The 26,232-nt window shown below is 39.0% G+C and overlaps 1 protein-coding gene across 4 annotated transcripts in view; it reads right to left on the bottom strand.

Moving 5' to 3' along the window:
• Nucleotides 1-8,943: 8,943 nt before the first annotated feature.
• The window catches only part of CDH7 (cadherin 7), a 124,124-nt gene continuing 106,835 nt past the window's right edge, over nucleotides 8,944-26,232 (bottom strand). For all 4 annotated transcript variants that reach the window (XM_081014170.1, XM_081014171.1, XM_081014173.1 and 1 more), the window contains exons 9-12: nucleotides 25,238-25,359; nucleotides 24,041-24,158; nucleotides 20,779-21,030; nucleotides 8,944-10,379 (exon numbers count right to left, since the gene is read on the bottom strand). In XM_081014170.1, coding sequence (XP_080870296.1) covers nucleotides 9,886-10,379; nucleotides 20,779-21,030; nucleotides 24,041-24,158; nucleotides 25,238-25,359 — 986 coding nt within the window. In that variant the 3' untranslated portion in view covers nucleotides 8,944-9,885. The remainder of the gene's footprint in view (nucleotides 10,380-20,778; nucleotides 21,031-24,040; nucleotides 24,159-25,237; nucleotides 25,360-26,232) is intronic.

The following is a 26,232-nucleotide window of genomic DNA, read 5'->3' as shown; positions in this document are numbered from 1 at the left end:
GTTTGCTATTCATGAGGATCAATTAAATAAAAAAGAAAGATGGAACAAACATGCCATATTCGACATATGCTGGAGTCATTTTTTATTATTTTAGAGCCCTTTATTAATTGTATTATTGTAAATTAATGATGTTATATGCTTTGAGCACTCTATTTAGAGTAGAAAATCTCATAATAAATAAAAGTAAAAAGATAGTAATAGAAGAAGTAATTGTGTTATGAATGCACAACTCAGGGGGAAAACCTTTAATTTATATTTTCAGGACATGACAGGGCAAGATTTTCTATCAAATGATGAACTGCAGAGTCTCACTTTAGAAACTAAGAAAAACTTCTGTAACAATATCCTAAGCAGTTATTAAAAAAAAAAAGCCTCAAATCCCCCAGAATATGAGCACAATGGATCAATTTAGACAAGCAGGTAGGTGCAGATTGATACAAATGCTAGGCCAAATACATGGGCTTAATCTACGGGAGGAATCAGTGTTGCTAATGCTAAAGGATATATTCGATGGATGGGTAGCATGTTCTGGCTATGCAGCCTTCTCAATGTGCATTTGTCACTTGATTGCTCTATTGTGCAGCCAAATGCATTCAGTCCACAAGGAGGAGTCTAGAAACAGTGACCTCTTCACAAGCTCAGAATCACTGAAGCTGTTCAGTAGAACTATCAGATAACCACATCATATCTGACTAAACTTTCTAAACAGACAGGTCTCTCTTCCCCTCCCAGCCACATGAACAGAGATAGGCTTTTAACAGGAGATGTTCCTGGAATGACAAAAGTCACATTTAGGCATTTGGCCTGAATACATGAGCATGTAAATCTGGGAATAGCAGAAGAGGTGTGCATGCAAGCACCAATCTTGTGTCCCCAGATATGGAGGCTGCTCTTCATACATTTCACACAATTAACATGAAAGTCCAAAGAGGGTTTTAATAAAATGCATTTGATTCAATATGCTTCTAATTTCTCCCTGTGAGCAGGAATCCTGATATGATAGAATTTGAAGTCAGCCATGGCAATTTAGTTTTCATCAATTTGGTAAGTGCAGAAGGTCCTGTGCTGGTTTCAATAATACGAGGATACCAAATGGAAGATGGCATGGTGACTAGCTCCGTAGGATTTCAGGTTGCCACTTTCACCCATAGGATTTGCAATTTTTCTAAGTGCAATTCAGGATTCCACGCAAGAGCAGAAAGCTGGTGCAGACCACTTTAAAACCTATTCCAGTTGGACTCCTCCTTCCACAGAGCCATCTGCTACCAACTTCTCCATGGAAGGGATTTCAGGAAAGAGAGTGAAGCAGGCAGTGGAGATAATGACCAGGCCGGAGATGGCCTTTCTGCTCCTTTCTCTCTCAGGACCATCCAATACCAACTGCCCTGTGGGAAAGTTCCCAGGGGAGAAAGGAAAGGCAGACAAACAACCAAGACATCCGAATCTATTCCAGCTAGGCTGAATCCTGCCTTACCTCCAGGTCATCAACTGCTCTGCGGGTAGGATTCTAATTATTATATTGTTATTGTACTTTTATTGACGTATCTTTGTTATCTGAAAGCCACTTTGGAAGGATTTGTATCCTGAAAGGAGGGGTCTAAATAATTGTAATAGATGACTAATAACTCTCTTGGGAATGCAAATACATGATGGGGGTAAATAAATAAGTGATTGCAGAGGATCTATCCAACTCTGGAAGAAAGGTTCCCAGAGAACTTGGTTGAGATTCTTGAAAGACGTATTTGACAAAGAGAAGATTGAGGGAAAAGACAGAACACAGAAGGCTGAAATACATCTCGAAATAACAGATATAATAAACCCTGTGAAATAGCAAAAGTCCTGGGATGTACAGGTCTATTCTGCTAAGTATTTGACCATAAGTCTCTGAAACTCCTTCCTGAGATATCAGGCTAAACATCTCTTTGCTAAGATTGTTAAGACTGCCGTTGCTTGTTTCCTAAGCCCCCTGTTTCATCATTATATTGCAAGGAAACAACCTTTTCAGTGCAACATTGTTGTTTCCTCCCCTTTTGCTGCTATAACATGTACTCCCACTGCAGCCACCCGTTCTATAAACAGCATTTGCCTCCCAGCCTCAAAGCTTCTTTACAATGCTGCTCAGATAATCAGCCAGAGGAAGCAATTCTCTTAGGCCCAGTTTTTGACCTTGAAAATACCTGCTCAGCTCTCAGTGAAGGCAGTTGGAGCTGTTGTGCATATAGCAGCCAGAAGCCCCTTCTAGAAGCAGCTCCTTGTCATATTACCAGTCTTTTACACTAATCGACAAACTAGTGCTAAAGGGAGACTGGCCAACGAGGTAACAATGCATGTTATTTGGCCATTTTCAATGTAATGCCTGATGAGTCCAGGGGAAGTTATTACAGCTCTGGGCTTCAGAAGCTCTCCTTTTCCTTCAAGGCACCAGTGCTTGGAAAGTTGGTTTTAAAAAGCAACTACTTCTAGTTCAAATTAATCATTTCCAAAATGGAACTAGTTCCAGTTAAGGTTTATTCAGATGAACCTTTTAGTTGTAAAGGTTTATCATGAGCAATATATATTCAGCTTCCAGAATTTTCAAGCTGCAGTGCCAAAATACAGGGCCCCAAAGAGTTCATCCAAATTCCCACTTGTCATGCACTTTCTAGGCATGGGACTGAGAGGTTTTTCATTTGCCCTGCTACTTTTTCTGGGAAAGCCTGGAGAATTGTTTACCACTGAATAGTAATAAATGTCGAGTTTTCTGCAAATTGACATTTGTTCTGATTCACTGGTAAACCAGTTTTCCTGGAGAAAGCAGCAGGACGATGAGGGGCAACACAAGTAATAAGATGTTTGACATACAGCATGCCAAGAGGTGAAGCTTTTCCCATATTTCCATACTAGAAAAAGCTTAACCAAATCCTTTCAGCAGGGAAGATATAGGAAAGGCTTCATGTTCCTTCCTTCGGATGGCTCACTAAGTGACCTTAGCAACATCAACAGCTCTGTAGCTGCCTAATAAGCCTTAGGACATCACCTCCATGTTATTCTTCATAACTTTCTTTATAGATGTCTGATTAACTTACTTTAAAAAAAGGAAAATAAAGCTAAAAGTTCAAGGCCCCTGCTTGAGGGAAGGGAATGAACTTGAAGATAAATTAGGAATTGTTCAAAGTTCTGGCTTAAAATGAACTTGATTCACCTGTAGTTCACTGGGTATTTTCACCTGGCAATTTGGGGAACTACTTTCCGATGTAGTTAAAATATTTTTTGAACTAAATTAGTGAACTTCATTCAGCTGGACTTGTTCCTTTGGCTGGTTTACCCACATTTCAAAGGTAGCCCAAGATTAAGCTACAGTTTTCCCTCTCTCCCCCCTTTATACTTTTTAAATGTTTTGACTAGCCTGAAGTAGACATTGCTATGTAACTGATGTAAACTGCCATATAATTATTGCAAGTTCATACAGAAGAACTAATATTCTAATGAATATAATGGGTTATAGCACCTAAAAGTGATCCATAGGATAAGGCTTTTAAAATGCCCACCCAACACACACCTTTGGATGGAAACCAACATTAATTTACACTTCTAACATGAGAGATTTCCAGATTGGCTAAGAGAAGGGTGATATTATTCAAAGTAACATATGTTCCAGTTACATTGTGATTGGCCAGAAGGGCATGCTCACATATTTCTAATTTAAGTCAACAGCCCATCTCAGAGCTTAGGGGCTACAGAAGCACAAGTGTATGACTCCATCTGCTCACTTTATTTAGTGGGGTACTAAACCAAACTCCAGGTTGTAATAAAATAGTGTGGCACTGTACACCAAATTAAACCAGAAAATATAATAAACATTTGTTAAAACATCATCAGCCCATACCCTGTGCATGGGAAGTATTTGGCTTCCCACATCTCTTTAAATTAACGGTTTTGAAATCTTTGACCTTCATGAAACAGGTTACATTGGTTTGCAGGTGGTGTTATTAGTGCACACTCAGTTCCCACAGACACTGCCCAGTCCCATGAAGCAACACAATTGCCTTCTGTAAATTAAGAGTGCACCGTAGAACGTATCCAACACTTTTCTATGGCTATATGTTGCAGGGGGATATGGGCACTGGTGGGCAGGCTGCCTTTTTTGGAAGCCAAACTCTCAATACTGAGCTTCTTCATAAGAATCTGCTGCATCTGTTTTTATACTTGTACCAGTTCTGCTGCCACAGTAACAACTGACAAGCGCATATGCCACTTGCAACCATTTGCACATCCATCTCCATCCATGTACAATAGCTATTTTTGCAAGCAGCCATGGAAACCTAAGGACACAGAGTCTAAGCAAAAGGCTTAAATGTACTATACCAAAAGCAGTTCAAGTTCATAATTAAAACATGTTTGCCTTACAGAGGTATAAAGCATGCAGGGTACTTATTCAGTGGCTGAGGCTCACCTGTGTTAGGAGGAATGAGAAAAGTAATTAAGGAAGTGATGGAGCATTCAAATTTGATTCACCAGTCTCTTTTTCTCTTAATGACTCTAATGACTGTTTCACATCCTTCCCCTTGGCTGCATTTTCTGTGATCGTTTAACAAGTAGTTTTCATGCTAACCCATCATTATGTTGCTGTTTTTCAGGGGCTGAGTGGTTTAAAAAAATACTTCAATCATTTAGGAAATACAAAGGCAGTCAGACTTAGGCTGACCATTCCAGTCAGACTTGAATGGTCTAATGGTGTCTTCAGTGTCTGGTTTGATATCACATTTAGTCCCAATTGACGAGTACTTAGTCTCAATGAGAAGATACACTATAATTATATCAGGGAGTGCTGAGGCAGAGCAAAGATGTAATAAATGTCAGTGTGTGTGGAAAATTTGGAGCTTGACCTGATTCACTTTTGCTTCTTCTACATCTTTCTCCCCTTGTTATGCACCCAGATAAAACAGACATTATAAAAGATAATGAAGACACCATGTTACAAGTAATGAACCTCAAAAGGTTCTAAGGTTTGGCTTTGCTGAGCATCTATAAATTGGGGCAGAACACATGGTAGACAGCTAAAGTTTTTGATTAGGCTTGGAACATGATAAGAATAGCGGTTTGTACCAATAACATGTAGGTTACTACTGATTATTATTTACGTGGAAGTGCAACTCTGCCTGTCACTGCCCACACAATACCTTTTTATGGAAGGAAGCATGTGGAATCAAAATCCTCTCAGCAAACAGGTCTTAAGAACCAAACAATATATTAGCAATATAAGATACTTCCATTTGGTCTGCAGCTTGAGACACCAAAGTAATGCAATGGTAGAATGGTAGAGCACCTGCTAGTACACTGCTTATTTATATTATATGCCGATAGGCTAGGTTTTTAGGATTAGGCAAGAAACTGGATTATGTACATGGAGCCTGAAGTGATTTACAGCCAAAGTTAACAGTGTAGTATATCAACACATTAAAATATACAGCAAACTAGGAAATGTGGCATCAAATGTGAATCAATAATTGTTAGCTAAACATGTCCACATTCTTGAATTTACTCATGCTCACATCAAAATGTTCTGTTCCAATATTAATGTCTCTGCTGACTTAATCTGTGTCTCTCATTCTGTGGAATCAACAGAAATATCTAACAATAAAAAATATCTTGAAACAAAGGTCATTCACAACTCTCCTGACCAATTTAAATCATAGGAACATCTGCCACCAGATTAGCTGCCCAGAGTGGCTGGGGAAACTCAGCCAGATGGGCGGGGAATAAAATAATAATAATAATAATAATAATAAAGGAACATTATATATATACATATTACAGTCAAGCACCCTGGTCAAGTAATGACTTATGTGTTCCTGAACTCTCATGTCCACATTGAGGTTCCTCAGTTGTGAGGGATTGTCCATTTGTTTCAGTAGAAATGCAAAGGAATACTTGGGCAGAGTGCCCCAATTGAAATGAGTGGGGGAACTATATGTGTAAGATCTGAACACACTTGGGTCTCTGTACTGGACTTAAAGGAAGGAATAATATTGTTTTGACCTTAACATTTGCAACTGATGAGACTCATTGTGAAGAACAATAGATGAATGGAATCGTGTTCATGGCATGGATTAGGTAACAATGCACTTTATATCTTTGAAAAAAGGATATTATACAGATATATACATATATAGAGAGAAACATGTATGTGGACTACAGTTGTTTTGAGTGATTTATGACATCAACACTTCATTATTTAAATGCAAATATAGGGGCCAGGATCTGCAGAGACACTTTAGCAGTGCAATCAAATGCATGTCTACTTAGAAGTCCTATTTAGAAGCCAAAGTGGCCCATGTCTCTCAAAGGGCTCCGTAGCATTTATTTACTTTATTCTATGAATATCCTATCACAAATTCTTTAGTTTAAAAAATAATTTGGCAGGTGACATGACGTTTGAGAAATGGAAACCAAAAGCTACCATCGGCTTTGAGAGCTAAATGTGCAAGTCTTTGGATCCTGGCCTTGAACTACAGCATTTTCAAGCTCCAAGGAGAATCTTCTTCAAGAATTTTCTATGAAACCTTATTGTGCAACAACTACAAAAGTCCTGCAGCCCAACTTCTAATTGAGGTTCATACGCTAGACATTGTTTAAAACTTTTTTATTGGAAATCTTACATATGTGACTAAAAGTCAAGGACAATATTTTTGAGTTCCATTACAAAATAGGTACATTATATATATATATATATATATATATATATATATATATATATATATATATAGAAGCAAAGTCTACTGAATCATGAAACAATGATTGTCTACAAAAAAGTTACCCAAGGTAAAGAATTGTGTTGTGCATGAACAAATTTTATTCTTTTGATGAAGCTGAAGGCCACTTTCATGTAGTTCATTGACAATGCTGAGCTGCAAGAATTACAGAGCCTTAAGGAAATTCCTCCATCCATTGTGTTAGTTTTTCCTTCCTACAAGAGTCCTTTTTCAAAAGGAACAAATTCAGATTGAGCACTACCTTCTATAGGACAGGTTCTCAGAATGTCAGGTGGGCCTCCCTATGGTGGTGCTAGTAGTTGCTAGGGAAGGCACAAACTTCACCCTAACAGCAGCCTGTCTCAGCTATGTATGTGTTCAGTTGGCAGAGTGTGAACTTGTAAAGCACTCCAGCTAGGTAACTGGAAGACTGTGTTGGGGGCCGATGGCTTTCAGATGTGAGAAGCTGCTTACATTTTAAAGGACATCCATTCATCTGTAATGCTTCAAAGCACATTAGAAGGAGCTATGACCCTTTTCCTGGTGTAGCTTTTTACAGATCTTTTTCTGCCTAGGACAAAAGGCAGCTCATGCAGATAATTTGTTTTGTGTAAGTTACAAAGTTTGGGAATAATCAAAAACCATTCGCATCCTGACTCAGGGAGGCTCACGGTAACAGATTCTGAGAACCCTGCCCCTATTTTCCCCCAAATTAGGCTTAGTGAGTACCACCAATAATTTCTTCTGTCCCCCTCCCCCAACTCCATCAATTAATGCAAAAAGACATTGGAATCAAAATTTATCAAAGAAGAGAGAAAAATATGTGAAATTCTTGTGGGCGGTGTGCTTACCTTATTTTCAAAGTTACCAAGTGGTATTTGTGTGTTCTTTCATTCATTCTATAAATCACCTCTTCAATAGTGTGCATTCTGCAGCCTTCCCTGAAAACCCCTCAGCTTGGCTTTCTTGTAAGCACAGGATGGTGGAGCCCACCTGACAGTGGTTTTGCTGTGAAGTGTTTGGTAAAAGGAAAGATACCCTTAGAAACAAAATTAGCCATTTAGTAGTTAGCTTCCCTGGCTCTAAGGGCTCAAGGGAAGACATTGCGACACAAACTTCTTCCACGGACTTTTTCAAGTCAGGAACTGCAGGTAGCCAGGGAGGCGGCAGAGTACTGAGGAGAAATGTTTACTGGAAATTAAAAGAAGAAAACACACACACACACCACCTGGCCACCTCACAATAAAGTAAGCTCTGTCTCACACCCACCAAAATTATGGGGGGGGGAAATCTGAAGCAATTTGCAAGCACAATGAGAACAAGGCAGAAAAAACAGAACCTTTCTCACAGGGGGCTAAATCTCTTGAGCAATGGAGGACAGGTTTCAGCACATGGCTAGTCCTAGTCCTAGTCCTGCAAACCCTTAAATTCCAGCACTATTCAGTTTTGGAGCAAGTCTTGAAAACCAAGCATGGAGGGGTTAATGTTTTCAGGATTGAGCCTTATTCAGGAACTCAAAAGCAATCTTCAGAAAAACAAAGGGGTAAGTGTGAGAAAGACGAAAATAGGAAAAGACTATTAAAATAAAGCGCTATTCTACTTGAATCCATGTCCTATTTGCTAGTAATAAATCAGGACAGCTAAAATATAAATATTGCCTGAATCATAAAAACTTGTCATAGTCTAATAAATTCTAGTTCAAAAAATCCAACATTATTTTAACCGACTGCAATCATCCTTCGAGTTTGGCACACCTGAACCAGCATAGAGATGATGTGTTATGAAGTTAACTCCCTGGGGGGAAAATACTTATGTGCGTCAGGATCTGAAGATGGATTCTGGTGCTAATCGTATCACACTGCTTAACATATGAAAGAAATGTAAAAGAGTCTTTTGCTGCAGAGTCTTTTGCTGTGATTCCGCAGCAGCAAAAGAGGTAGCAAACTTGATGGAAGGTGCAGGTTTGTTTAAATCGCTGGAGCTCATAGAATGGATGACCTTGAAAGCTACAACTTGCATTAGAGACACTCCCGACTGCCTCTGTAGTCTCCTTTTGAAAATGCAAAGTACAAACATTTTATTCAAATATCTTAGACATTGTAATGGCTCAGAAGAACAATGACAGTGGTGTGTCCTTGTAGCAGTGTTCCTCTCAGAGAGATGAACGAGGGACTCAATTGCTTCACTGTAATTTCTCTATTTCCATGCTTCATTTCCTTCATGTAGCTGAGACTGGAGGAAAAAACAGCATGTTCTCAAGCACCTAATACCATGATGCAGTATAATAAACCTGAATGTGATGGAGACTGGAGCTCCAAAATAAGCATAACGTTACACATCAATGTTTTATTTAAAAACAAATAAAAAAATGAAGAAAGGATAAGTTCTCCTGTACTAATCAGAAGAGGTAAGGATAATTAAAAAAAACCTGTAAATAGACAGCAATTCCCCCCCATACCTACATAGGCATCACAAAACTGTGGTAATCACTTTCCAGATCTCTGATTTGACATATCCTGGAAACAATTTTGATAAGGCAATGGCACATGTTGCAGATTTTCATAACAGGAATTGCAATCTATTTTTAGAGTCACCCAGATATTTACAGAGGTTTTGGACTAAATAGCTTTTAAGACCAACATTTTAAAAAGTCATCGTGTTGGATTTGTTTCTGAGCCAGCAAACTGCATGCAATACTGTAAATAAAAGAACTTTGCATCAGTAGTAGACAATATATTGTATTAACATTGTACGTAGTAAATGATTTCCCCCTTCTCTCCACTAAGCAAAGACTCTGCAGTCTAGACCCAGCAGTACTGCGAAGGCATCTACAGGATATCATTGGCTCATTGAGGTCACAGTGCATTACTTACTCTTAGAGGTTGGTTGCCTCTGCAGGTATACGAGGGTTGCTATCTATTTGCACATGCCCGAGCATCTTAATGTTATCAAAAAAAATGCCATTGGATGCTCAGAATCTGTGTGTGTTCAGTGCAGTCCCTAGGACAAAGTTCTAATGAAGATATGCTTCACCAAGGCAAAAAGAAACCCAAAAGGTTAAAAATGGAGAAATATTTACAGATTTTCCTTAGTCCCAGATATTGAGTTTTTATTTTCTTTTTCTTTAGTGCATCGTCATAGAAAGGTTCAAAGGCTATGAATACAAATTTTCTGGTCCAGTTCCATACATGTCTGCAAGCCGTTTAAAACGAGGCCCCCAGTCACTGAGGTAATCATAATTCTGATCTGAGTTTGAACTGATAGAATCTAAAGAGCTGAGTGACTCAGCCACCGAACCATTTCCCTCAAATGCGTATGTCTGCAGGGAATCATACGGTGGAGCACAAGGATCCACATCAGCCTCTTTTAGTCTTTCCCAAATAAATTCCCGAAAAATGACGTTATCCGGGATGCTTTTAAAGGATGGTCTACTCAAGAACTGGATCTCTGGCGTTACATCCCTCCTCGTTTTGGTGTCTCGGATGATGTTGAGGTTCCTCAAGGCAGCCATATCAAAGGCCTCGGTGTCTTCCTCTCCGCCTCCCTCATCATCATATCTGACTATGTTTTCCCTGATATCCCTCTCTTCATCAAAAACAAGGGGCTCCTTTTTCCGTCGTCTCATTGTAACAATGAGTAGGACAAGCACTGCAATGCAAGAGGCAATACATTTAGCGAAGGCATATACTGAACTTTATCCATTCATTAAGGTTTTACTTACCAGCAGAGCTATTTCTAAATTATGCATAAGAGAACCGCTCACACACTATGGTGGTCATACCATACAGTCAGTTTTTAAATTTGCTAACAAGTTCTAAAATGGCTTTTAGACCAAGGGCTTTCAGACATTAAACAATTTATTGCCACCCTCATCCTGATTTAACATCTTCATATGTAATTCTGTATACTACACTGGCTGCCAAAACATAAATTTCCAGAGCCAGCTCGGGCCGAATATTACAACCTCACAGCCATGCAATAAAACAAGACCTTCTTCTGAACTCTTAATTGCTCAGGTGATAAAAGCACATTCATAAACATACCATGTGTAATTTAACTGTCAGACTTTGGGAAGTGACTCCATTATTGAAGTATATGACGACAGGCTGCCTGATGAAGTATTCGATCCTTGATTGGGAAATTCAGGGTTGTTAAATAATGTCTAACATAAGTCTCCGTTTGTGCATTAAAAGCATCTCTCTAATAGATAACACTTTCCTTTAATGCAGAGTACGGCACCGTGTATCTGTGAATTATTTCTGATGAGAACTGCAAAGGCTGTTGGCATTTATTAGATCAGGCCTATGATATGAAGATGTAATAATTTTGCTATTTCTGATGCTTAAGAGGATTTCTTGTTGGCTTTAGTGCCAAGATGAACATTTGCGGAAACAGTCAAAGACTATTCAACATTTAAGTCTTGAGAGTCAGAGTGTGGAGAGGGCATTGCTTCCCAAGCAAAGGAGAGAGCTTAAAAGTTATTTTTGTGCCAGGAAAATCTGGCAGGGAAAAAAAACAAAAAACACGTTTTTAAGCTTTCATCCTTGCTTGCATTTAACTTGTAGGATTTCAACCCGCAGCCTGCAATTGCGTATGGTTGAAATTGTGTAAGTTAAATGCACGTAAGATGTGACCATACTCTAATGATGATGGGTGATCTCCAGAGTTAGCCACATGCAGAGTAGGCCCATTTAAACCAATGGAAGTTCATGGATTTCAATAGGCCTGCATTTAGCATGACTTGTATAACACTTAATAACCCAGATAGATGGATAGATGATAGATAGATAGATAGATAGATAGATAGATAGATAGATGATAGAGATAATCATACTAAGCTGTACCGTACATTTATCATCATTTGCAACCAACGTTGTTCATAAATCAAGCAAAGACATCATTTCAGTTCCAGATAACACATGCACATTGTTTTAAGGGTAGCTCATCTATTTGTTGTTTTATTTTAAAAACAAAGGATATAAATTGTTTTATTTGCCTTCAATAAGCAATATAACCTACTGGAAGGAACCTACAGTCCAAGTTCCGTAAGTCCTTAAACAGAGCTGGAGGGTCCAATATGCATCACAGTAGAGATACCTTAACTGTTTTCTCATAAATTGTGATGGCTTATTGGTTGTTTGCAACAACAATAGCTGCAGAACTATAAGTTGCAGAAAATACCTCTCTTCTAAAATGATGTTTTAAGTATGCAATTTAACTCAGTGGCTACATTAGCACAATAACACATAAATGAAAATGTTTTGACGTATTCTAATTTTCAAATGTATACTACCTTTAACAGTGATATACAGTGAAGTTGAGTAGGGCGCCTCTTCCATGTTTCTCTTCTTAGATGGCTAAATCTCTGCTCTGAGTATAGGGAAAGGTACTATGTAGGCACATTAACAAGTGGGACCTGCAACTAACATACTGCAGTCCTCCTCTTTAAGACTGCAACTAGCTAACCAGCATCAGGCACCAATTATTTGCTGTTTTGTCTACTGCTGAAAACCTACCTATTTGCTCAGGTGTTCCCAGGCAATGAGCTTTTAAACAATTCTTGGATGCCACCACTGTACATTTTATTTTATTCTTTTATTGCATGGCTAATTGTCATGATACTGTTTGTAATGAAAGGTGGCATATAAATGAGCTGAAGAAATAAGATGTGGGGATAATATTGAAAGTGGGCTTTGGAAGACTTGTTCTGTGGTGTGGAAAAGTCTGTAGCAGAACACACTGTGAATCTAGAAGGCTGGTTTTCAAAGCTGTGAAAATCAGTCACCTTTGGCAAGTGGCAATCTTATTGTGGCCAATTTCATAGGCTGATAATGAGCACAAATGCAAGGTAAGAACTATAAAGTCATTAAACTGGAAAGATTTCAGGACTTAGCCCTATAATTTTATGAAATAAAATATTGAGGATAGTAATAAGATTCAAATGAAGAGCCCACTGATGAAGCTCGTCTCTTTTCTCTTTTAAAAGAATTACTTTTGACCACACTAGGATGGTACTACAGCCATGTATTGAGCAGTTAATCTTTTCTTTGCTCCAGTGAAAATGTGTTTTCACACTATGACATGTTCAGCAGACTTCATCTGGGGAGTTAAATACCTGCTAATAAGTGCAAAATATATGAAACTTAGTAGATCTGCCAGCCTAGAGGTACAATAAAAATCACGATAAAATGAATGTTTTATGTGGTTATGCCTCACACAGCCCACGATTGCTTGAAGCCAAGAAAAATATGAAGTCCTTTGAAAGGTTAAACATTTTAGCATTTAAATGGCTTTAAGAGAATATTAATTTCTAATCACTCCAACTGCTCCTGAACAATAATTTTTAACCTCTGCATGAATAAATCCCACTTTAGCGACTCTGCAAGAGTCATGGCACTCGCTGCCTGCAAAACCAGTTAGTGCTGAATTCCAGTGCAAGAACAGTTGGATTTCAATGGGAACTGCTTTAGGAGAGATACTGAAGGAGAAAGGGAGGGGAATCCCAACAATTTCATGGCAATAATCAGTGTCTAGTTGAATGGCCAGAAAGGCTAATTTTCAGGATTGTTCGTTAGTCTTACTTATAACCACAACCTCCAGGCTTCAAAACTGAAAATCTACCATTGCTACAAGCATACAGCACATCCCCACTAAGCCACATATTTTAAAATAGATGACTGAGCACTCCTAAACCTGCCTTGGATTAACCCCAAAATTTTATGACACCCCCCCCCCCCACAAACCAGAAGACCTAAGTTAATTTTTCTGAACCAACCACAGAGGAAATCCAAAAAATTGCCTGCCTATCTTCTTGCAAGGTTTCCTTCTCTATAGCAAGTGAATAAATCTGAAGGCACTCCATTGCTTTGTATGGGGGAGCAGTGCAGGAGCCCAATCAAAGGGTAGATATGTTTATTGTCTACTTACCTTTGGCAGGGTACCCACCCTTGGATTAGGCCCTATGCTATGGATCAGCATTGAGTGCTGTCCCCCCACCATATATTGGGCCCCAACAATGGTGAGATTATTCCCCAAATTATCCTCAGCAGAAAATAAACCCCCTCTTCATTCCCCAGATTGGGTCCTTAAGTCATTTACTTTTCCTCTCTAGAATTGAGAGAGAATTCCTATGCATGTTTAGAGTAGCTCAGTTGATGGAGCATGAGACTCAATCTCAGGGTCATGGAGTTTGAGCCCCACATTGGGCGAATATTCCTGCATTGTACTCTACCATTCTACAGTTCTGTGTTTAATCAGAAGTAAGTCCCATTGCATCATATAGGGCTTATTCTCAGGTAGGAATGGGTGAATCTGATAATTTCAGTTGCTCTAAGTTTGTTATTTCCCCACTCTTAAGTACAGTTCTCCACATTTCAATCAATTTCAGTTCCCCATTTATTCACTCTTAAGTTCAATTATCCATATTTCCACATCAGTTTACATTTTTTTTAAAAAAGTCCTTATGAAAATTCATCAGCATTTTAGTGTCTCCTAACATACACATTTTTTGTATGCAATTTTCCCCAATAGATGCATTTTGTGCACATTTTAGCATAAGCATTTTGTACACATACTGCATGGGTAGGCAAACTAAGGCCCAGGGGCCGGATCCGGCCCAATCGCCTTCTAAATCGAGCCCATGGACGGTCCGGGAATCAGCATGTTTTTACATGAGTAGAATGTGTGCTTTTATTTAAAATGCATCTCTGGATTATTTGTGGGGCATAGGAATTCATTCATTTCCCCCCCCCAAAATATAGTCTGGCCCCCCACAAGGTCTGAGGGACAGTGGACCTGCTGAAAAAGTTTGCTGACCCACAGAAGGTGCAAATTAGGTAGTTTGCCTTTAAACACTAACTGAATCAAATTTCTTCCCCATCCGTACTCCCAGTAAAGTTTGTATAGGTGAAGTTGACTGTTATTCTCCAGCTTGTTTCAATCCAGACTGGGGAGAATTACGGAGCCAGTAGAGCTTGCATCTCCCTTGAGACTGAGCATAGCAATCTTATTAGCTTGGCTAGGAAGAAAATGGCTGCCATCTCTGCCCTGGAACAACCCATACAATCTATGAAATGAGTACAAAGTAAGAGTACACTCCAGCCAAAATGAATGTTATGAGTTTGGTTGATGAAGTGACACCAGCAGGGAGGCTAGTACACCCACCTCTGGTACCAAAAGCCAGGCTGAACATACATGGTTTCTAAAGTTCACGTTTGAGTTTGGCAAGGTTCAAGAGGAAGGCAATTAAGACTCTTAAAGTGCAATTACCAGAAATGCTGCACTCTCTGTGTGATCCTCCAACACATTCCAGGTGACTGTGCTGTTTCCACCAAAAAGTAGTGGATTCATGTTTATTTTTGTTTCTTTATTTATATTAGGCGCAATGCCAGCTTTGAAGGACCACCTTATTCCACACAAACATGCTCATTATTTGCATGCAACTTGGGAGGCCTCTTCACTGACCACGTCCAGGTAGTTAAGCCTCTTCATTCTGCACAGCTTTGAATGGTTTGAATTCTCATTTGTCTATGGATTATTTTAATGCTTTCTTGGCTTCCCCTCCGAATGCTATTTTAACATTGTCAATTGTCTTGGGGCCTTTGGGAGGCTGAAAGGCAGTATATAAACGATTTTATGTGGGGGGAAATGTTATGGGGAAATGAAAATGGCTATTAGGACACTTTCTTGTGGGCCATAAAGGGGACTTCCCCTGTGCACACCAGTGCTCCTATGTGCCATTGATACATCAGATGAGGAAAAAGGTTTTGGCTTATCAATAACATTCCCGTGCCTAACTGAAGCACAGGAAAAACCTTTTGAGTTTGAGAAAAGTTGTACATGTCTGAGGGGGCACAAAATGATCGTTACGATTATGTTAAACAGTTATTATAAAAGCAATTACTATTGTGTGTCTGTGATGTTAACTGGGGGGAAATTACACCGCAATTGCCATATAATTCTCAGAGGCATTGAAGATTTTCCTCACTTATTTCTTTAAGGAATTATGTACAGTATAAAAATAATGACACCCAGCAAGATGATTTTCTTGTGCTTTTTATAAGCTACAATCATGTATTTTTTTGATCTTTACTCTCCCCCCCATTTTTTTTAAAAAAACAACATCACAGCTGACAAGAGTTAGAATACAATATGCTTCATATGTACAGATTGCCTTAAAGGCTTCCAATAACAACAGGGCTATTTGGATCTGAGAGGTGGTGCCTGTCTAAATGAAAAAAATGAAGTAAGAGACTCAGGAAGGAGAATGATGGACAGTACCAATTCAGTCTGTGTAATTTGTTTAATTAAAAAAAATCATTTTCCCATATAAAAAGCTCCCCAAATGTAGTAGCATGGTCCCATTAGGGACAGGAATACACTAAACCACTCCTGTGCATGTTTGCTACTTGCAGCGATATTTTTTTAACATGGGGGAAAATTCACAGTGTGACACTCTATCCTTAGCCTGTAAAGGTGCAGGCTGGAATTTTACCACTTCAGTCTCTCACCTCATACTGCGTAATGCGGACAGCAGCTCCCTTTTATTTATTGTTTTACAAATAAGGAATAGAGGTTGAACAGTATTTAACAAGCAAAGGTTGCCCATTATGAGTTATGGGGTATACATCCAGATTTTTAAAAGAGTAACGGAGAAGTGCATTGTGAAATACTTCCTCTCTGTTGAAAGGGAAGAATCAGGCAATTTTGGCCTGTGACATATTTTTAGCTTTCCTCTTTCTTTTTCTTTTTTATCTATTAGCTTTCCTTTTTTTGCCAAAAATGGGGGGGGGGGGGAGGAGAGATATGAAACAAGTAGACAAATCATACTCAGAACAGATCCATTTAAATCAATAAAGCCCGTTATTTCAGTATGTCAGACCTAAGTTAGACTTAGTTGGATATTATCCTTAGTAAATTTCTGGGATTAGAATGATTATTTAAAATATTAAGTCCCTGACAGTAAGGTTATGTATCCATAGCAGTGACCAGAGGAGGAATGACCGCTGGGAGGAGTGCAGAGAGAAGAAACCCCATGGTGTATCAGTACAGGGGGGAAAGGGTTAAGAACCTCCTGCCAGTCTGGTCAAATTAGGCAACCCACAGCTATAATTTACTTAAACCAATACTGCAATTGATACTTCTGTGATTGTTAAATTAAGTTCGACTCATACTTCCAAGTAAACATGAATGGAATTGGACTCCAAGATGTCTTTCTGAACACTGCTCTAAATCAGGCAACAGCTAGGTAGAGAATAATTCAGAAATATTTGTGGCATAAAGTTTGTTCTTCATCTAACAATTTGTATTCTGCCAAGTTGATTTAAAACTCCCAGTAATTCTGAGCAAAGTTCAGTTTAGCTTGAAATGCTCTTTTCTGTGACACTTGGAATATGGAGAGCATTGCATGTAAACTATGGAAGCTGTTTTTGCAGTTTTAACAGTCTGAAAGGTTGTCTGGAGAGCTTAGTCTTCACATATGTCATTTCTTGTCATGGGCAATGTCACTTCCTGAATAAAACACTGTTGTCTTTGAATCTCATACTTTTGCTGGAAAACTCTACCTGTCTGTTCCTAAGACACCTGAACCACAGGAGGCCTAGGTTGGAAACCAGAATCCATAGATGAAGAATGTGTCAATTCTGACAAGCACAGCCAAATGCAAAATGATGGATGGATCGGTATTTTGCACTAGCAGTTACTGCACTTGGTTCCCTACTAGGTTCAAATTCTGTCACATAGACATTTCTCAATAGATGGTAAAGTTTTAAGAAACATAAATGAACAGAAATCCAATTAAATATCAAGGCATGTCAAAATTATAATATTCGCTACTGAATTCTTTTTAAGTTTTACCTACTCACCTGAAATATTATGCTGTTTGAAAAAACAATGTTACATGAAAGAAACATGTGTATGTCAAAATTTTTACTAATGGGATTATATTGCATCTGTTTCATATGCTCTATGGTATTTTCATACTCATTAATATTTTGGGGCAAATGGAAATACATGTTGATGCTTCAGTTATATACTCAATAATCTAACATTTGCCAGCTATATTTATTAAGGGGTTTTGGACACATACACAAGTGGTAATAAGTTTATGTTCGGCTGTATTCCTATACAGTCATACCTCGGGTTACGGATGCTTCTGGTTGTGCGATTTCAGGTTGCGCATTGCGCCGAACCTGGAAGTACCGGAATGGGTTACTTCCAGGTTTCGGGGCTTGTGCATGCGCAGAAGCGCCGAATCGCGACTCGTGCGTGCGCAGATGCAGTGCTGCGGGTTGCAAACGTGCTTCCCGCATGGATCACATTCGCAACCCAAGTGTCCACTGTATTCACTTATCTGGGGTAAGCTACATTTAACTCAATAAATCTTACTTTTGAGCAGACATGTGAAGGCTTGGGCATTATAAGCCTATGACTACTAGACTATGTCCATTATTGTTCACTAATCCAGTTTTCTGCCTGCATTTCCCATGTGTAAGTTGTGCCTGATTAAAGAGACCTCACTGCTCCCAGCACTGTTTGTTACACTCCTTATCATAGCTTGACTTGAGCTATGTATATCTGAACTTTAAAAGTTAAAATAAATGCACCTACTTGACAGAGGATATAAATCATCTCCTTTACAAAAACAGGAACAATTCTAGCCTTTAAAAAAAGTTGCTTGCAAATGTAGCTCACTTATAAAGTGGCCTGGTTTGTACATCCCATTGAACCATACTTAAACTATGGTTTAATATGAATGAAAAGCATGCTGGTAATTGTCGGTGCTTTGCTCTTCCACTGCTGCCAGGAAACAAGGCATGATCTGGCATGTTGAGTTGTCCAAAACCAGGGTTTCTCTCCACACAAACCACAAGAAGCCAAAAATTGCTTAGTGTTTGTGGTTTGTTTTCCCAAAACAAACCATGAGCTCAGTTTGTACAAGCCAGACAAAGTAGTCAGGAAAGAGTGAAGTAACTGTGATTTCAGCAGCAGGCAACCACACATTGCTCATTCACATGAAATCACAGGATTTTTTTTTACTGTGCATTAATGTGAAGTGTGAACCAGTGTGTGTCTACTACAGACAATGATCTATACACATGGTAATAATGATGAAAAAGCTGCTTCAGAGAAATGTGAAGTTCTGGCAATTCTTGCATGATCATTATTTGCCTAGAAGGTGCCAGGACTGTGCCAAGTCCTAACTGCCATATGCACTCAAGTAAGGTGCCAAGCAATGATTTAAAAAATGCTATCACAGTTCAGAGCTTTTTATAGATTAGGCTTTAGAAAAGGTGCTCACCCCCCAGTCTCCAGTGCCATTTTTTACTTGTGAATTGGTGCTTCTAATCTGAGGTGATTGTGAGAATAGAACACAGATGGTATAAATGTATCTGTGCCTCTGAGCTTATTCCAGGTGTGAGTCTGTAACCATCACAGATTCCAGGCTGCAAATGCATAATCAAGAGACTGAACACCTTCTGGAAAGGTAGAAGTAATGCTACTTTCAGTGTTACCAAATCTATATACAGTGGTACCTCGAGTTACAAATGCCTCAGGTTACAAACGCCTCAGGTTACAAATTCCTCTAACCTGGAAGAGTTACCTTGAGTTGAGAATTTTGCCCCAGGATGAGAACGGAAACCGTGTGCTGGCAGCGCAGCAGCAGCAAGAGGCCCCCATTAGCGAAAGCACGCCTCTAGTTAAGAACAGTTTCAGGTTAATAATGGACCTCTGGAACGAATTATCGTAAGTTTGTAACTAGAGGTACCACTGTATAAGATTTTGTATATATAAACCTAAGGTTGCGGGTTAGGCTTTAAGGCTGCAGTTCTTATCCTTTATATCAGGGGTCAACAAACATTTTCAACAGGGGGCCAGTCCACTGTCCCTCAGACCTTGTGGGGAGCCAGACTATATATATATATATTTTTTGGGGGGGGGGAGAACGAATTCCTATGCCCACAAATAACCCAGAGGTGCATTTTAAATAAAAGCACACATTCTACTCATGTAAAAACACGCTGGTTCCTCGACCATCTGCGGGCCGGATTTAGAAGGCGATTGGGCTGAATCTGGCCCCCAAGCCTTAGTTTGCCTACCCATGCTGTACATCTTGTGTCGGACTAAACAAATGTGTCTTAAGTGTGGCTGACATGACAGAAACTAATTACTTTAGAGAATTGAAGATGTGTGATGCAGTTTCATCTACTGAAATTAAGTAAGTCTTGGTTGGTCAGTACCTAGATATGAGAAGCCCCAAAGGCCTTATCTGTGGTGGCACTCACTCTCTAGAAGGGTTTCCCCCCAGAAATAAGTCACATGTCAATATTAGCAAAATTTCAACACATTCTGAAAACATTTCTGTTCATGCTAGCTACTGATGTCATGATGGCTATATATCTGAATATCAGTTGATGGAAACTGCAGGAGGTGAAAGTCCTCTTCTGCCTGCAAGTTTCCCACAGGGACAGTCATACCTTGGTTGTTGAACGCCTTGGTACTCAGACTTTTTAACTCCCAAATGCTGAAAACCCAGAAGTGAGTGTTCCAGTTTGTGAACGTTTTTCAGAAGCCAAATGTCCGATGCGGCTTCCACATCTTCCGATTGAGTGCAGAAAGCTCCTACAGCCAATCGGAAGCCATGCTTTGGTTGTCGAACAGACTCCTGGAACAGATTAAGTTCGCCAACCAAGGTACTGCTGTATCTGGTTGAACAGTGAGAACAGGATGCTGGACTAGATGGGAATTGGCCTGATCCACTGCCTCCCACTGTAGAACCTTTAAGGTTTCCGTTTCCTTTTCTAACTCTTGATTGTTACTTCTTGTATTTAGTGAGTTTATTTGCATTTTGGTTTCTGTATTCTATTTCATGATCTATTGTACACAACCTCGAGATGGCCACATTACAGGCAGTATACAAATATCATAATAAATAAACACATTTTATTTGATCCCCGCCCAAGCAATTGCAAACACATATAAGTAAAGGAATTGCATTTGTTCTGAAGGAAAACTGTCCCTCTCCAGGGAACAAACCCCAAAGACATACCTAGCAATGTCAGAACACAAGCCAGTATCGCTATGAGTGCCCCGGTGCTAAGTCCTGCTGGCAAGATGTAGGCCTCTGCATTGCATGTTTGGGCAATGCCATCTGCGTCACAGTCACACACCCGGATAGTGAGTGTATTGGTGCTGCTCAGTGAAGGAGAGCCACTGTCCACAATAAATACTGGCAAATAGTAAACTGACTGCTCCTGCCTCCGGAATCCATTTCTTCTGGTTAGAATAGATGCCGTGTTATCTGGACCGAGGCAAAGACAAAGAGTGAAACTGACAGGATTTCTTCAAGAAATATTCTGCGCCTTTTTAAAATACATATCAATTTATTATGCCCTTTGTTTTACCCTTACCAATAGCAACAAGCTTGCAGTCTTTACAACCTGAGACTGCAAAGAACAAGCCCTGGGAAGGGCTGAAGGTTAGCCCACCTTGGGTCCTTCATAGTTATCCCTTCATAGGTACCCCTTGTTTAATGCAGTTCCATGTCTCCTTGCCTAATTCCCTAGTCAAGCTGCAGGAAGTCTTCCACATTGCCTGATGACAGGCCTTGTAAATGCAAGGTGCAATCTTAATAGAGGGGATCAAGAAAAGACAACAGAAAGGTTAAAAGTTCATGTTCTCATGTCTACCATCATTGGCTTATCCTGGTCTAGGATCCATGTGCATGTGGAGAACAGCAGGGAGACATGTTCTGATCCACTAAGCCCATAAAGGAAAATTTATCATGAGTGCTTCATTTCATATGTTAAGTTTCACTCAATTTTTTCCATTTATTTATTTTTTTGAAAAAGAGGACTACATCACTTGGCCTTCCATGAGTATTTCTAGCCACTCTATCTTTGTAGAGGGTTTTGATGTGTGTGTGTGTGTGTGTGTGTGTGTAGGAAGGGATGTGTTCATCAAACCCTGAGAAAAGGATTTGTGGTTCAGTTAAGAATTTGGATAAAGCCACTGCTAATCTAAACAAAAATGTGCAAATTCTCAGAAAACGATATCAAGATTCTAATGTCAAGGAATGTAAAGGTCTCTTAAAGGTGCTTTAAATTAATTGTTTCTCTAAAAAGTACAGCACTTCATGGTTTAAAATGGATGGAAATCTAATGTGCATGAATGGTACAAAGTAAATTGCACAAGGAAGAATATGTATACAACTGTGTACCGATGAGCACAAAATAAATATTGTATACACACAGAGAGAGAGAGAGAGATGATCTGCACTGGCACTTAAGTGTGTGTGCAAACGACAGCTCACTTGTGCTTGCAAGTAATGGCTAAGTTCTAATAAACTTTGTTTGCTCCCGTGTTTCTTATCTGTTGGCACTCAAAGAAAAACACACACACACCCTTAGCACATAACTTTGTGAAGCAGATCTTTCTATTTTCTCTAACCAATTAGGGAAAAATAAGGCTCTTAAGAAGACAGAATGGTCTATAAGATGGTCTACCTCAATCTTGTCTACACTGACCTGGAAAGGCCAAATTGATTGATGTGAAGTATGTGCTCTAATACTGAGTTATAGCCCTTTCTGTAGGCTTCTTGCTATTATCCATAATTATATCATCAGCGTCATACATGAGGACACTAACATAGCTGAGTGTACAACACATCAGCTGGAGAAGATGAGAACAGTATTTTTCTTTGGTGGCTCATGGTTTAAAACATTGGATTGTTTCTTAAAATGGGGCTGTTTATTATAACAATTCAGATGGCTTTGTTAAAAAAACATAACCTTGGAATTAAGGAAGTCCAGACTGAAACTTAGGGTGCAAATCTATGTAGTCAAGAGAACATCCTCAATGTATGCATCTCTGTTAACATCTTTCAAGGAGTAAAGTGAGCAAAAATGCATTATAAATGACACATTCTGAAGATAATTCATGTATATTTGCCTTTTGCTATGTATATTAAAAGGATGTGCATTTGAGACCTAATAAAATTAGCAGCTCTTGAAATTCCTCTCAGAGGTACCATGTGAATCAACACAAATTGCTGTCACAACTGATTTCCAATTGTTTTTCAGATGTTCACGGATGAACAGATACAACAAATAATTTACTTTTTGCTAATGGATAACACCTAAGATCTTTGAATAAATGAATAACAAAGATTTCAGTGTATATACTAAAAATATACAAAAAGGTGACAACTGACTTTAAAAATCTCCTGCCAGTTCTAATATTTCAGAACCAATATATGCTTTTCTCTCTGGAGGAGGTGCAAGCTTAAACATCACTTGTGAATACGGTGAGAAATCATAATTGGCATACTTGTATTTTTTAATACAAACTGTAAAACTTGAAACAGAGGGGAGCATTTCCCAAAAATAAAACTAGTCATCAACAGCAACAAAACAATGAAAAGCCTCCTAACTTCTACATGCTTATTTTGGAATGCAGAAGATTCTAGAACTTGTAAATGGGAACTTGCAAATTGCAGTGGCATTGATTGAACCATTATACGTGACACAGATTTCCTCCTTTGAAATGTCCGCTACCAGTCCTCACACCAGTTAAGGTTACCCTTCAGAAAAGGGTAATGGCTTTCTGTTGTGGAGGATCTGCTGCATTTATTTTTCATGTTTGAGATGGGGAGCTGAAGGACTTCATCTAGAATTCTTTCCAACATCCACCTTTAAGGGCAAATGAAATATACAATAAATAAATAAAGCAAGAATAGCTCTTTCCAACTTTGCAAGGATCTCTACCCTTTAGCAAAATGTTGTTCCACGTAGGAGAGCTAAATCATACTAACAGCCTAGAAACATGGAACCTTTAGCTTGTGTTTCCAAAAAGTATTTTTAGCAGCAGAAGATATGGATGAAAAAGTTGTTTTCTCAAAGAGGTGGCCAATTTGCCATGTGTTTAAGGGCTCATTTCTATATTTCCTGAGTTACATTAATCAAACATGAGATCCAGGAAATTTTTCAGCTGCTGCCCTGAGGTATAATCTAATTTAGATAAAGACCTATAAAAACAAAAAAGTGAAAAAGAGTCTGTTTAAGAATGGATCTGAAGCCCATCTGTTTGGCTCATGGCTTAAAATGATTTAAGCAGCAGCTTCTTTCTCCTGACAGATAATCTATGGATAAAAATTACTTTGGGGTCTGATTGCTCTTAATTAATGTTCTTCCTGACAGTGAAGTTACTCCAGATGACAGTCGGTATTGCCTGTCTGAAGAAATAAGAGTGTTGGTGTGTCAACGCTCACAATGCCCTTGGGTTGACATTGACAATCACAGCCAGTACCTTACCTTTATTATCTTGTAATGTAAAGTTGTGGTTATTTGCAGCCTCCCCTGCCAAACTGAAGGAAAATTGATGACCACTAGGTGGATCATCTTTGTCAATGGCACTGATTCTTTGAATTGCCTAGAGAGAAAAGTGATTTGCCTTCAGGTTAGATTTTAGTTTGCATTAAATACAAGGCAATATTTTAGTCTGCATTCAATAAAAGGCAACTTCTCAGAGCTCTAAGAAGGGAGAGGAAATTTTATATAGTGGTGTGACCCACAGTCCGTTTTTGTTACATTCAGGTACTCATCAAAATTCAGACACTCATTAGAATTTGGTTTAGAGTTTCTGTTTTGATAGCACCCCTGTTAATTTTGTGTGTGTGATTACAAGGGATGCTGAAAGAGTTAAATTAGGGGAAATGTTGCATGGGGGCACAGGAAGCCATTGTCATTTAAATGGTGTCCGTGCAGATAAAAACCTGGGGAAATATCCAACTAAACAGTTCCGCTAGAACAAGGAGTTTTAGTTGCACAATAAAACCTCCCCATCCTCCCTATACACTTCCTGAATGCCATGTAAATCTGAATCCAGAAGGTTGTGAGAACTGCCAGAACATATTTAGGAGTTGCATAAGGAAAGGACAGGGAAGTTCATTGCTTATCTAAAAAACCTTGTGTTGGTGGAACAGTTTAATTGGGTAACGCCTCTGCTGATAATATTTTTTAAAAAATTCAAGCTGAATTGAGAACATTGGTAGGATGTGACACAGTAGCAATTCTTAAAGAATTAATATGTTCCAGGAATTCAAGGAATTATGAGAGATTCATCATTCAACAGTTGAGGACACATGAGAAAGAAGGCCATTTATGGAATCTGAGCATAAAAGCATCTAGCTGGTACTCAGTGTAGTTTTACTCTAAAAAAGGTCTATTTTAGTGAAATTAACTGGAAGAATGGAAATTTGCTATTTTCATGGATTAGGAAGTGTAGAGGATGATCAAAATCATATGCAGTGTAGATTTCCCTGTGCAGTTTTCTCACAGGCTCGTGGATGATGGTTTCATATCTAGTTAATGTTTATTTTAGCTTCAAATCAACATGTCATTTTTACTGCAATAAACTGATTATATTTTATCTTAAAGGAGGCATCAATGCAAATCAAATTACTGCTGTGCAGCAAATATCATCAAGCTGTTAGGAATATAAATCCACACCTGGCCAGGTTCTGCATTTTCACAGACAGTAGTTTCATAATCCATTGCAAACTCAGGAGCATTGTCGTTGATGTCAAGAATAGTGATGGCCACATATCCCCTCCCAATTTGCGAAGGGTTTTCTGTTTCAAAGGACAAGAACCAGTTGTTATTATTCATAATGAACCAATTCTGAAACTATGAAATATGTTCAATATTTCTGGAACCACAAAATTAAGTTGTCAGTGGGATTTTTGTCACTAAGAGTGAACCAAAACTGAAAAGAAGAAAAGGGCTGCCATGCTTGATCAGGCCAATGGTTCTTCAAGTACATTGTCCTATTTCTCCTAATGGCCTACATTGAATGTATGAGAAAAAGGTACAGGGAAGGGAATAAAGAAGGGTAATTTCTCCAGCTCCTTCCATTTCCTTTCTTTTGCCAGCAGTTAAGAGAATTGTAATTATTTTCCCTGTATAACCATGGATGCATCTATGACAAATGATGGGTCTTAATCTAGCAGTATTAATGAACCCTTGTTATACAAATGTAAGTAAACTGTAATTCTACAGTTGCAAGTTGTTATACTGTATAATTGGTATACAACATTGTGCCATTCAGATGTTGTTGGATTACAGCTGGGGAAAACTTTATTGGCCAAAGGGCTGGATGGTTATCTCTCCAATCCTGTTGGCCAAATCTGACAGACATGCAAGCCAGCCCACTTGTAAATCACATGGCATAACTATGATGCCAGGTGATAGTATGCTTTGAAGCCCTGGTTGTCAGGACTTCAGAGGGTACTGTAGGCTGTTTGAAAGCCCTTCTGCAAGCAGCCTGTTCATCAAACCCATGAAAAGTGGAGCTTAAAAATGCATTGTGGAACTGTTTGCAAAAGGGTTTTCAAACAGACTTATGCTGTGCTTTGGCTCCATGCACCTGTTCCTACCAGGGGAATAGACACTTACAGCTAAACTCAGTAGGAATTAACCATCACTCATTAACTGATGAGCAGGGG

This window comes from Podarcis pityusensis (assembly GCF_964106645.2).
Source record: "Podarcis pityusensis genome assembly, chromosome: 7".
NCBI classification, from domain to species: Eukaryota; Metazoa; Chordata; class Lepidosauria; order Squamata; family Lacertidae; genus Podarcis; species Podarcis pityusensis.
Note: the sequence above shows the minus strand (reverse complement) of the source record. Positions and strands in the feature narration are given on the sequence as shown.